The following is a 13156-nucleotide window of genomic DNA, read 5'->3' on the forward strand; positions in this document are numbered from 1 at the left end:
TTCTCATGACTTAGCCAGATGCTGATGGAATAGACACCTGGATTTCTGGATTAGACAAAAGGGTCACTCATCTTTGCAATGAGGGGGGAACTGGACACGGGAGCCATGCCATTCATCAATATATGGCATGCCATAGATGCAGAAAGATTCTATCCATATCTATCAATTAAGGGTAGGGGAGTCATTTATTTAAATTGACAAAAGCATTCACTCTTGTGTACAAAGTTCACTGCAACTGAGGATTGAAACACACCCATTTTAATGCCCTTTACAGAATGTACATTGGACCAGACTTTCTAAATAAGATTGACACCTCCAAACAAGACATTTACCCAATGTGCCATTGCTCAGATTTCACCATTATTCATCTACTCTAGTCGTCTCAGCTAACGGGGCCCTTCTGGGCAAAGTCAAAGGTTGGGTTGGTGATGCTGGCCTTATCTGCTAGACATTCACACTATACTAAACATCCGGATGTACACATTTATATACTTCTGATCCTTGCAAGCTAAACGGGCAATTGCTTTAACATGAATATTGCCCTGGTTTCACAGGGTGTCTGACTGGGACAAGGAGATCAATGCATTGGCTATGATAGAGTATGACGTGTTACTACAGGTAGTGACAGACCCTATCTAGGGTGGTGGATCTATGGAGCGGAACCTGCTTCTTATTTCACTGTTGCTTCTGCTCAGTGCGTACCCCTTAGAGGGTGGCCCGCCGTTACTACATCCCCCACGACAGTGAAAGGTTCTCTGTGAACATCTTTCTGCAAGGATGACTGTGTCCTTAAATCTGCTAATCAAGTGTGCAAATGTAGTCAACTGTGCTTTTTGCAATGTTCAGGGAGCCGTCCCCGCCTTGCATCTCTTGTGTCATGGTCCCTAAGCTGGTCTGGGCAAATCGAGTCTCTGCCTATTCATTCCTCATAGCTTTACACTTGATCATACTGGGAAATGCATTGCTTGAACTCAAGTTTGTTATTTGTGTTCATATTATTTTCTTTACAAATGCTATCCCTGTATGTAGATCATGTTCACTAAACAGAACTCACAAAAAATTACTTTAGAATGGCCATATTCACTTTCATCATTTTCTTGGTAGCGTTAAGCCGTATTTCCTTTGGTGCATCTTTATCCATGTTTCCTTGACCATCTTAAAATGTAACTTTATCTTGTTTAATGATAATGCCTCATGGGAATCAACCCACTTGAATCTTTAGAGGTGTTATCACTATTTTTTCCATCCAAAACAAGTCTTAACGCATTCCTTACGTGTGCCCAGAAACTGTTCAAATTTGGGAACATTGCAAACATGCAAATGTCATTGGGTGAAGGTTCTCCACACTTTTGGGCACGTTGCTTTTAATGTGTTGCATTTTTATGTAGATCAGTACTGCCTTCTTACAGTTGACCATGATTTCTCTTATAAATACTTCTCATGCATCTGCATCAGTCAGTCCATCTTTTCAGATACCTTTTCTAATACATTTTTGTCAATATTTATAATCCCTTTTAGTTATTTAACAAAGTTACCTTATCCATTATAGCACTTGGTTGGTGTCTTCACGAGTTTGTGTGTTGGCTTAACGTGGTCTTTAATAGCAATTTACTAAGGGCCTCATTATGACCCTGGCGGTAACCATGCCGCTTTTTGCGGCATTGCTACCCCCATTCCGGGTACCGTGTCCTGGTTCCCTGAATGGGGAAATACCGGGCCATTCCGACCGTCGAGGGCCCAGTATTTCCGCATTCAACTAACCCGGACCCGGTACATCCCCATTCCCATTTCAGCCCCTATAGGGCTCAATGGGAATGGGGATGATGCTAACAACGGGCCCGTTAATGACGGGCCTGTTGTTAGCATCCTAGTCTGCTCGCGGGACCCGCTAAGGACGCCTGGTTTTACAAGGCGTCCTTAGCGGGTCCCGCGAGTAGACCTCGTAATGAGGCGGTAGGGGGTTAACGGGGCCGGCAGCTCTACCGGCCTCATTAACCCCCTACCGCCAGGGTCATAATGAGGCCCTAAGACTTGTGATCTTCTTCGCTATCGACTCTTGCATGTCCACTTGATATCCAGCATGATGAATCATGCTCAGTGCTTGGGAGAGCCAACTAGGTGACAATATGGTGCTATCGAAGGCACCGTAAACAAATATACAGGAGACCGAAGACTTAAAGTATGCAGCAGCTCCAATTGTGAGGTGCAAAATCTTAAATGTGAGGTAATGCACTATGTTTTAAATAAACTGCACCATAGGTTCAATTAGATTGCATGCTGTAAATGCAATAGTCTGAGCAATTTTGTGTGAACTTGCATATCTGCTTATGACTCCCCTGAAAATGGTTGGTATTGTTATGTTTATTGTCTTTTGTTTCAGGGGATGACAGATTTGCAAACGGTGAGTGGTGATCACAAATACGCCGCTCAGCTGGAGGTGAAGCTAACGAAGCAGGGCAGCCCCATCATATTCTCCGGAAACATCACCAAGCAGCTCGGCCGGAAGATGGCCCTCGCGATCGCCCTGAATAATCTATTGAAGGACACAGCTTTTCTTTCAGGTTGGGATAAATGAATGAATGTTGAAATTTTCCTTTCTGAAAACCAAATATAAATGCCTTGTTTCCCACTGGCAACACACTGTATTTTAGTCTTAAAGTGAGACGATGTATGCCTGATGTATCCTTGATGACATCATTTGATTTTGTAGAAAATATGTGTTATATCAGGCACATATCCGCTTTGAGCAGATTAGATAAAAGGTGAAATGCTCATTTTTCAAGCTTGCTATTGTATTTTTTATAACTAAGAACAAATAGGGAATGCATTTTTGTAAAAGTTGTTAATTTAAATCAGCGTCCCAGACTATTGGTGCCTAAATATTTGGGTGCAGAGATAGAATGTGTGATCATCACATTACCCCCCATTGCTGCCTTTCTCCTGCCCTATTGCTCATTTAGGTTGTACATTACTATAAGTTTCAGCTCATAAATGAATACGGTTTTCCGAGAACATCTGCTCTACTGGTGTGTCTAGACTGGAGGCATTGCTTATCTTCTACTGGTATCCAAAGTAATTGATTATACGGCAAGCCCTGTAGGAAGTGGATCAAACCATTAAAGAAGGCATGTGTTACTCAAGGGTTTAATACATTGTTTTGTTTAGGATTAAAAAGAACCAGCATATGCCAAATGTACCCATAGTCGAAAAAGTGTTAGTAAAGTGTTGACAATTTTGGTGACAAGCTAGTGTTAGGTACCATCAAAACAGGTGTTTTATAAGCATTTTCTAAAAAGGGAGGGATAGGAAATACCCTCATATTTATTTGATCCATGTCTCAATATTCAGAGTTATTCGGGTTGACACCAGAGAGTTGGGGGGAGTGACTTAATTATTGGGTAAACCATACTAAAGCATCTGGAGACATGGGGGGAGTATTCTGTTCAACAGGGGGTCCCTCTGTTACTTGTGGAATAGTCATCCAAACAAGTCCTGTGGTTAACTGTGCTGCGTGTAAGTATCTCCTCAGATTCACCCTTTATTCAGGACTCCAGAATGTTTCATTTTGGACGTCTTGGAATCTTGTTGTTCCAAATGAATCTAAACATTTTGCTGTTGGATAATATTGATTGTTTTATCTGTGGTGTGTTTCTGTAATGCACAAAACGTACATGATAGTCTGGGGAGTGGATTAATGTGAACACTGTGAATAGTACCAAACCAGACATTATAATTGTCCACAAACGCTCCCCGTCGCAGCCCATAGAAAGGAGTAGTTCTGTAATATAATGTTAGAATAGTGAACAGTGAGACTTGAAGAAGTAAATCCCCAGATATTTAAGTTTGGCTCATACCCACTGGATGTCATATGAAAACTGAAGCCAGCAGGCCATAGTTGTGCCTTGAAGAGTTTAAGATTTTGGAATAATTGATTATCTATCCTGAAACATCTTGAAAAGAGAGGAGCTCACCTTAGATTGCTGGCAGAGTCATAGGGGAGTTGTATATGGTGCACATAATGTAGTCTGGAAATTTGGATTGCTTGTGAAAAATTGTGGTTCAATCATTATCCCCTAGAATTGGGTGTTACAGGGTGGCCCTCTTGCATGCCTCTAGCAATGTTGCTAGGGTTTGAAAAAGGCCCATTAATCCTAATTTTAGTGGTGGAGTGGACACAGTTTGCTAACACATATCTCTGAAGATGTGCCACAAAGCCACATTTTCCGCAAGATTAGTTTGATTTATTCTGAGGATGCATCAGAGTCTGTTATGTTCTACACAGCCAATGATATTTACCAGAATGGGAATGTTATCATGAGCATTTCTGATTTTCCAGGAAACATGGGCACTGACACAACTTTATAGTCGAGGATATGTTTTTTTTTAATTGGTTTCCACCTATATAAGTGAAAAGGTATATATTTCAGTTTTGTTAGCTTTATAGTTCGTTTTATTTAGATTATTATGTGGGAATGTAAATGAGGTTTTTGCTTGGTTTGGTTAATGTGTATAATAGAACAGGATATGGAAATAACAATGCTCAGCTGAGAAACTGACATTTTTGTTTGATGAAGACCAGGAGGCAAGAGATCAAAGAATCTGGGAAGAGAGGATTAGAGTAATTGCTCTAACCTTCTGCTGCGGTTTTCATTTTGAAATGAGGAGATTGTGAGGATATCACGTTTGATGATCTAGAAGCTCTTGCAAGTAATGTTGATCTGGCAAAGGGCATGGACAAGACAACATGTATTGAAGGGCATATTCTGTGGTCGCTACTTTGTGCTGAGAGTGGTTATGGAAGAGTTTTGCCAGATCTTCCTGCCAATGTAGAACAGCATAGGTAAATAGAATGAATGTACTCAAACCAACCAAACTCTCCACATGAACCAATAGGTCCCTCACCTACTTCCACTAGTGCATAGCACACTAATGCCACTCTCACAAGGGGCTTCAACAGCTTGACCCTTAATAGGAACTCCACTTCAAGTCGAGCATCACACAAGATTAAGACCCTCGGACCTTCTCATGAGTCACACAAAGCACAAGCCCCAAATACCAGTGGGACAACCCCCACCCACACCTGCAACGCTCCACAGCACTAGAGCATAATGAGTAAATGGGTGCTAATACGCTATACACTATCAAACAGTCCGACCATGCATATTCCATCACTTACTATTTAGTACTATTTAGTAACCTAGCAATGGACAGAGAAAATGACAACACACAACTGGAAACACCAGGTAGTAAGCAGACTCTGCAAGAGTGTGAGCAACTTACAGCGAGTATGCCTAGTCATACTAAATAAGTGGCACACACGTAGTGCAACAACGCCAGGCCAAGGCAAGCACACAGCTTCACATGACCCAGTCACAAGGCACACCTCCTTCAGGAGCAGTCCGAATGCAAAACATTGTCCAACACAACACACCCCAAAAAAGCAAGTAAGAAGGTGGCCACATAGGTAGCACATAGCCCCAAGCAACAGTATTTCACAAATAGCTAGCAAACTACCTGTACAATTTAGCACACAGATGCCACCCCCATCCTGTGCCCAAGGTTTGCTAGGCCACATACACAGTAAAGCAAGAGTCGGTAAACTGATCTTGTACATGTAACACAGCCTTGCTGTCCCTGTGACTGATTGCCACTTGGCACGCGTGTGGAAGTCCTCATTGCTATTGAATAATGTGGGTAATTCCATCCCTGAAAGGGTAATCTGCTGATCAGATTCCCCTTTTAGAAGCTCCATGCCAAGAAACATGGTGTGTAGATGTGATTTGCTGCACCAGTATCCTGATTTACAGCGCCTGCTCTACCCATGGCACCAAGCAGGTCCAGAGGTCACAGATGCCCAATTGACAGCCACAGAGACATCCAAGTCCCTGCGGCACAGAGGCGGAATTTAAGATATGCCCATCTGTACCCAAACTATGATGATGATGGGTACCCCATGCTGGTGGCAGGATAATCTTTATAAATAAGCTATGCCTGAATTTAGTCATAGTGTGTGGCACTACTTATGATCATGGCTGCCACACCCAAATTGATATTGCACATGTGTCAGCTCTTATGATCCTCTGAATCAGCTCTGCTGTGGGCAGGAATGTGTGCTCAGGTCAGATGGGCCGAAACTTCCAAATTGCAGGACAGAAACCCAGAGGACCTAGCCTCTCTTCGATCCCCTTTGTGAGGGCTGGTAACAGCCTCCCGCAGAGACAGCCGCACAGCAGGCAGCTGTCCTGGGCCCAGGTATCAAAGGAGAACACCCATTCAGAAGGAGTAACCTCAAACCTGGGTGATGCATGTCTAAAGGCCTTTGTTGTCAGTAAGGAGTGACGGGGGCTGAAGTAGGACAGGAATGACGGCTCTGGTCACTGGAATAAGCCTTCCATCATTTTGTTTCTTGCTGTCTCTCTTTCCCTTTCGTGTCACCTTCGCTTACTCTGGAGCAAAGCACTTTGGGTGTGACATCAACAGGGTAAAGTCCACTCCGGACAGGAGCAGGGATTGGTCTGTTAAAGCAGGCTAGATTTAGACCAATCACCTGTAGACCCTTTAAAAGAAGGGGACTCTTAACCCATCAGCAGAATTCTCTCAGTTCCTCAAGGATCATTTTACATCGAAGAGATGTTCGGAAGATTTCTCATTTGACTTCTGTTGAAACAGTTGCACTGTCCAAATCCCTCAGCCTGAGGTGAAAAAGGAGCTGTCCAAGACAGAAGGAAGATCTGTCTCCCAACCACTCCCGGGGCACATCAGGAGTGACCAGTGCTGCGGACCTGGACCAACCATTCTGAAACAGATCTTCTAAAGCTATGGGAGCAGACCCCGAATGGAAGCATCCTGTCCCTGTCAACCGGAGGGCCAGACCAGACAAAGCTCCCTGTTCCATCGCACCAAACCAGTCGCTTGTGCTCCCGTATCCTGAACAAGAGGGACGGCGCTGATCCTGGTGTCTGTGTTCCTCCAACCAGCCGAACTATTGCACTGCATCTAAACCAGTTTGACACTGTGTCGTGTCCTAGAAAAGCATGTCACCTACTAGGCCCGAAGCATCTGCTCAATGCCAGAACCCAAACCGAATCACTTGAGGGTCACTTGCCAACTCTAACCAAGGGTTACAAAAACCGCTTGGCCATGCTAGCCCGAGAAGTACTGCCTCATTGACTGCACATCGACGCACCCTTGATCACCACTTCAACAACTGTCATTCGCTGACTCAAACCGTTGGAGCATCACTCTCTGACCTCCCCCAGCAACTAAAGTCTGACTTGTCCTGGCCCACTGCAAGCATTCTTTGGACTGCCCTGATGTGCTTCACTTAAACCGCTGCCGTTCAACTGCACAGAGCCCCCACATTCATCCCTACTGAATGCCTGCTTGCTGCCAGGGCATCCACGATCTTTCCTGCCCAAACTGAGCCTGATAATCTCGCATCAACGTCCCAAACCGGGTCTGATGCATCAGCCCATCAAGAACCAAAACCAGGTACGGTTCACACTAAACTGCCCCACGGTCCACTGGGAACCTAGAGACTGGTTATGTCATGATCGCTCCTGTTTTCAACCAGATATCCTTTTTAGTACCTTACCTACCACCCCTGGAACTACCCTCAGAGTGTTACTTTCTCCAGTCTGTTGCATCTTCTCTGTACTTTCCATTGGGTGGGTTTTTGTATAGTAATCTCTCTTTGTTCCATGTTCAGATATTGTGTTTAATTAAAGTGTTTATATGTTTATAGAAAGTTGATTGCACATTCCCTTTATTTTGGTCTTTGTTACTGTGTGGTTTAGGTCACTACTGGTTTACCTTCACATCCCTCTTAAGTATCCTTCCCTCAGCCTGTGTTACCACAAAAGACAAAGGAGGTTTATCTCTTGATTGTCCCTGTTTTACCTTTATGATTGTGCCGTGTTTTTGTTTGTAGAAGTGTCAGGCCTGAGTGGCCCATTTTGTCCCAACTCATCCTTGTACTCCTGCGAACCAGAATCCAATTTGTCACAGTCCCACTGACCCACAAGGTGTCATGGTCATGAAGTCAGGGGCACAGGCATGCAGGGGTTGCATGCACAGGGGAACTGGGTGGACACTGTCCGGGCGCCTTTGGCGCCAGGCTCATGAACAAAAGTAAACAAGAACATCCATTTAACACCAAAAAGCTTTTATTATGGACATAGCACTTCAGATGCATTAACCTTGAACATTCCATCTATTAAGCAGGATGCATTAACCTTGAACATTCCATCCATTAAGCAGCCCCAAGTGTATTCTTGGGTGTGACTGCTAATGGATTGCCTTTGCACATGCTCACTCTCTAGGAGTGACAGGGTGTGGCTGGTAAGCCGGCCCTAATGGGCATGCCAACGATCTCAGCTATATAAGCTGCCCCGTTCCTCAAGACAGACGCTTCGCGTTATTCTGCACTTGCAAGCAACGTACCGCTCACCGTCGCTTGAGGTCAGACTTACCTTTGAAAATCCTGCTTCCTGGACATCCTGCTTCCTGCCAGCATACTTACCACTGGGGGAAGCTGTTCTTACCTGTACATCTCTTCGGTGAACCAAGTATTCATCTTTACACTTTCTGGAACGCAGAAATCTTCATCTTGGCACTGCAGCACGACACGCTCCATCGCCGACAGCAGCGCCTGCAAGGAAAAGCAGAAGACAAGGTTAGACATCAAAAAAACAGTCAGTTTAAGGTTGTGCTTCACCATACTTCGCGCTTTTCCTTAAACCATCACTTATCTGCTGTCGAACATTGCGGTAGCATCCAGCTTTTATCCGGCCGCGTCTCGCGTATCACAGCTGCACTGAGGCCACATTTCCATCTAAGGGAAGAAAACAGAAGAGAGACATTATTGCGGGCATAAATAGGAGCAACATATAAAGACATTAAACAGAACGAACAGCATCACAAAAGCTCAGGAAAGACTTACCAATCATAAGGAGAAGCATAGTCGCAGCTGGACAGGACTAATCCTTATCAGGGATCAGTGAAGGAACTAGATCCCATTCGACGCGCCCCTGCCAGAAGTAGCAGGATGGAGAGCTTATCTTCCATAATTCACAGGTGAGCTTTATGGGCCGGCATATGCTCACAGAAACTGTACTTTGGGGTGAAGGGTTTGAGAGGTACAACAATCACAGATTGGCGCACTCAGACTCTCTTATCTCCACGCAGGAGCAGTATCACAACGTACCACCGCTCACAGCTTTTCTACTGAGGGAGAGGCCTGAAGTGGGTGATTCAAGTTCAGGGAGGGCTGCAACCGTTCCCCAACGCCTCGGCAGAGACCAGGTGAGCGTAACACAAGGCAATAAGAAGGCATGCATTAAGACATAGGTAACTGTAAATGCTAATAATAGTAGCCAAGACAAGTACCTCACATCTGCCCGGTGGTTGACAGATGTGCGAAAAAACATGTTAGATAGAACCAAACACACCTAGAACTCTCATGACATCATGCGTGCAGGCAGAGAAGACAGAGTACCAAAGAAAACACATCACAACAAAGACAATTGTCCCCCATTTGGATTCATGTCAGTCTTGTGTGCCTCCTGCTTTATTTATTTATTGTTTATTTGTACAGCGCTTATACACAAGTGAAGTGCTTCAAATCGCTTCAAAGGCGGGAAGGGAGCAGGGGAATACAGTGGTCATTCTTAGGCCTTGAAGTTTCTGAATGATCTAACAAAGAAGTAACGAGCGTACTAGGCCTCACAGCATTTCTCCTAGTGCAAGTGCAGAAGTGTTTCAGGCGCAACCAAACTGGGGAGGGGTGACAAGACAGAACTTACTATTTGGGTCATGTGAGTGTACAGATGGACGTGCGAGGGAGGGGGCAGGGTAAGTGCACCCAGTCCAGCAGGTTATTTACCTCTCATGGAGCGTATGCTGAAATTCCGTGTTTGGCAGAAAAACGTGCCACAATAGGGTTTGTCATTTGCTGATTGGCCATGAAGATGTGGAATGTTGGACCACATTGCTAATTAGAAGAACATATGGCGCTTCTCCTTTTGTTGAGTGAAGTGTAATGGTGCCATATACTCACAGAGCTGAGGCTTTTGGTGTGCAGGATGGACATGGTTCTCATCACTTTCTTGAACGCACATATGGGCTGCTAAACCTCTCAATTGCCTTGATGACAGTAGAGTGCCATTTTGAGATGATGAAAGACCACTGGATGCTCACACCAAGACACAGAGACATCGAACACACCCTGGAAAGAGCCCCCAACTGGATGCCTGATTCGAAACCTCATTACATATTGTGCAACAAAACATAAACAAAATATGCCATCATAGCATAGTGCACTTCTGAGGCCCTGACTCTGCTGCCCACATGTTGATGAAACTAAATTCCGACCTGTCTCAATCTCGCAATACCTTCTGTGCTCACTGCGCGCAATGCAGTTTGTTTGTCCACTATAGCACAATATGGGTAGTCTGTTTACCTTTCTTTGGGAAATGCATCGATCATGTACAATAACCGAAGTTGAAATGCATATTGATAGGATTGAGTCCCATAACAGTTAAGAAGATTGCTCAGTGTGTTCAGCACTACTTGCAGAGATCTGTGTGTAATTAACATGCTCACATTCACATTAAAAACTGCCCACATTATATTCAGGAGTAGTGCTGTAAATACTGTGGGATGCCACGTGGGAGGGTGGGGGGGGGAGGGGTATCGGAGGGGCTGGCTGGTTATTTGGGGTTTGGGGGGTTGTTTTTAGGTGGGGGGTGCATGGGGGACAGTCCTGTTTTGATGTTTATGGCTGGTCCTCTCCATTTTTTTAAATGTTCTAAATCTGGTCGCTCTAGGGTAGAGCCAAACTGCTCTGTAACCCGGACCCCCAAAAGCCCTAAAACGGTCGTGCATATATATTACAAACAGCAAACTAATGTCATGTTTTCTGATGGGGTAGACCTAAGCGTGCCACGCGATCTCCACATTTCCATAAGCCATTTCGTTGATGCATGCATGGATGAAATAACATAGCGGGCAACACAGCAGATAAGCATGCTCAATGCTCACGCACGAGACTCTAATCTGCGTATACACTATCATCAGAGGATAACGCGGTGTTGGTTTACTGCATTGTATGAGGATGTTTACTATGTCATTGATTGCTTTCCGCTACTGTATGAAACAACATCCCAGGACGAGCACTCAAGGGAGACATGTTTACCCTGTAACTGTATATCTTCCAAAGGACGTGTATGCTTAATTCAATCTAAACACGGCTGTCATGGACTGATCTCGCCGGCCTTAGCCTGTGAAAAGGAAACGGCGAGTTACTAAATGTGTTGTCGCAGTCCACTAAACGAGGCTCTTAGCGTGAAGTGAGTAGATAAGTGGACAGCTGTTAGTCACAGATCCAATGTCAGCAGGCAATTCATTTCACTCGCTTGTTTCCCTCACATCTGACGGTTCTCACCGGTGTGTCAGTCAATAGGGAGGCTGCCACCCTCCATCGCCCGCAATTATAGCGCCTTCCACTGGGACACGGCCATTCTTCATAACTGTTAGAGATGGATTTATTCGGGGCAGTTAACTGCATGGTGAGCAGATTTTCAAAAATTAAAACAGCCAGGACAGGCAACCAGCATAACATTAGCACTAAGAACTATAATGGCTGCCATGAATACACTTCAGTAGTGGGAACATGGGAGTGGAGGGGGTGGATGGGGGAGGAGATATCAGATATTACCCTGGCTATAGGCTGTGCGATATGGCTATGACTGTAAACTTGCTACAAAACAGAGGAGCTGTTGCTCTGATTGCTATTTGAGGGCTTGTTATGAAACCTTTTCTTGAGCATTCGCTGTGGCACAATGAATAATCCCCCTCACTAACATGATAGGGGGTTTAAATTCTATTAAAGACCCGCAGGCGAGCATTAGGCATCATACTTCTTTACTACTAACAGCAGCAGCAAAGAAAACAAATTTTACATAAAACCAACATTGTGTTATGGGGCTGACCCCAATCCAAGATGGAGGAAGGTCAGGCCCTGGCAACAGCCAATAGACCCCCTACCATACAAGTCCTTTCCACTATGATGGCAACCTCTTCTGCTGCTTCAACACGACATTTGCAACCCAGAAGATTAACCATACCAGAACGGAAAATGTTCCAGAAACAGACCCCAGGGGACTGTCCGCCTGACAGTAGTCCTTCCAACTCCTGGACCTTACCTGAATGATAGCCACATCATTTCAAAGCTGCACCAAGACAAAACAAACAAGGTTTGTTGGGAGGGATACTACTCACCTCCATGTCTTTAATAGAATCTAAACCCCCTCTTACATTAGTTAGGGGTATTATTCATTCTATGTCAAGATCGGAGGCTTCATGTTATGCAAGTTTAAAGCCCTTGCAAAACACCTATTCCAGCATGCTAAATACGCTTATGGTCCCATTTTTTTTAATGTGGATTCTCTGGACCAATCAGTTGCTCTTAAGTTGTGCTCTAATCTTCCCCCCAGAAAAAAAACATTTAGAGACCATGGCTCCCCTAACTGAATGACCCCAGAACAAGGAAATATCAATTCCAGCATCCTTCATAACCCACCTTATCCACCTCGGTAGAGTGGCCGGGGACACTGGCCCATGGGGTTTTCGTTAATAAATAAGCAGCTGAGAGGGACCGGGAGCTCTAATTCCCACAGCCTTTTGTTCAAAACATTTTAAACATTGAACCACAAACAGTTTATGATCCTCTGGAAAGGAAGGATAAGAAACTTAGGAAGTCATACATTTAGTTCTTGTAGTGATAAAAAAGGTTACCCCTTCTGGGGAATACATTTTATTGTCCACATCCATTGCTCGGACATCTGACACTCTTTTAGTAGAAATGCGGCGCAACAACATAGCAAGCTTGGAAAACAGCTGTTGCAAGGTTACATTGGCATTGTCTGGCCAAGACTGAAAAAACTTCAAAAATATATTAACATCCTATAAAACAGAACACTTAGCCTTAGGAGGAACCTTGATGCAAATGAACGTGTGAGCTTTACGCATCAAAACATGCCTTCCTATGGGTTTCCCTTTCACTAGAACATGTCCTGTAGAGATGGCCATTCTGAACCCATTGATTGTTCTGTAGGTTTTGCCTTCTCGAAATAATTGAACCCGAAAGTTAACCACC

The 13156-nt window shown here is 44.5% G+C and overlaps 1 protein-coding gene across 2 annotated transcripts in view; it reads left to right on the forward strand.

Annotated features, from left to right (window-relative positions):
• Positions 1-13156, forward strand: part of LOC138569646 (uncharacterized) — a 1436407-nt gene that overhangs the window by 660188 nt on the left and 763063 nt on the right. For both annotated transcript variants that reach the window (XM_069647797.1, XM_069647798.1), the window contains exon 24: positions 2381-2561. In XM_069647797.1, the coding sequence (XP_069503898.1) occupies positions 2381-2561 (181 nt within the window). The remainder of the gene's footprint in view (positions 1-2380; positions 2562-13156) is intronic.

Source organism: Ambystoma mexicanum, chromosome 2q, assembly GCF_040938575.1.
Source record: "Ambystoma mexicanum isolate Mex_15411 chromosome 2q, UKY_AmexF1_1, whole genome shotgun sequence".
Lineage (NCBI taxonomy): Eukaryota > Metazoa > Chordata > Amphibia > Caudata > Ambystomatidae > Ambystoma > Ambystoma mexicanum.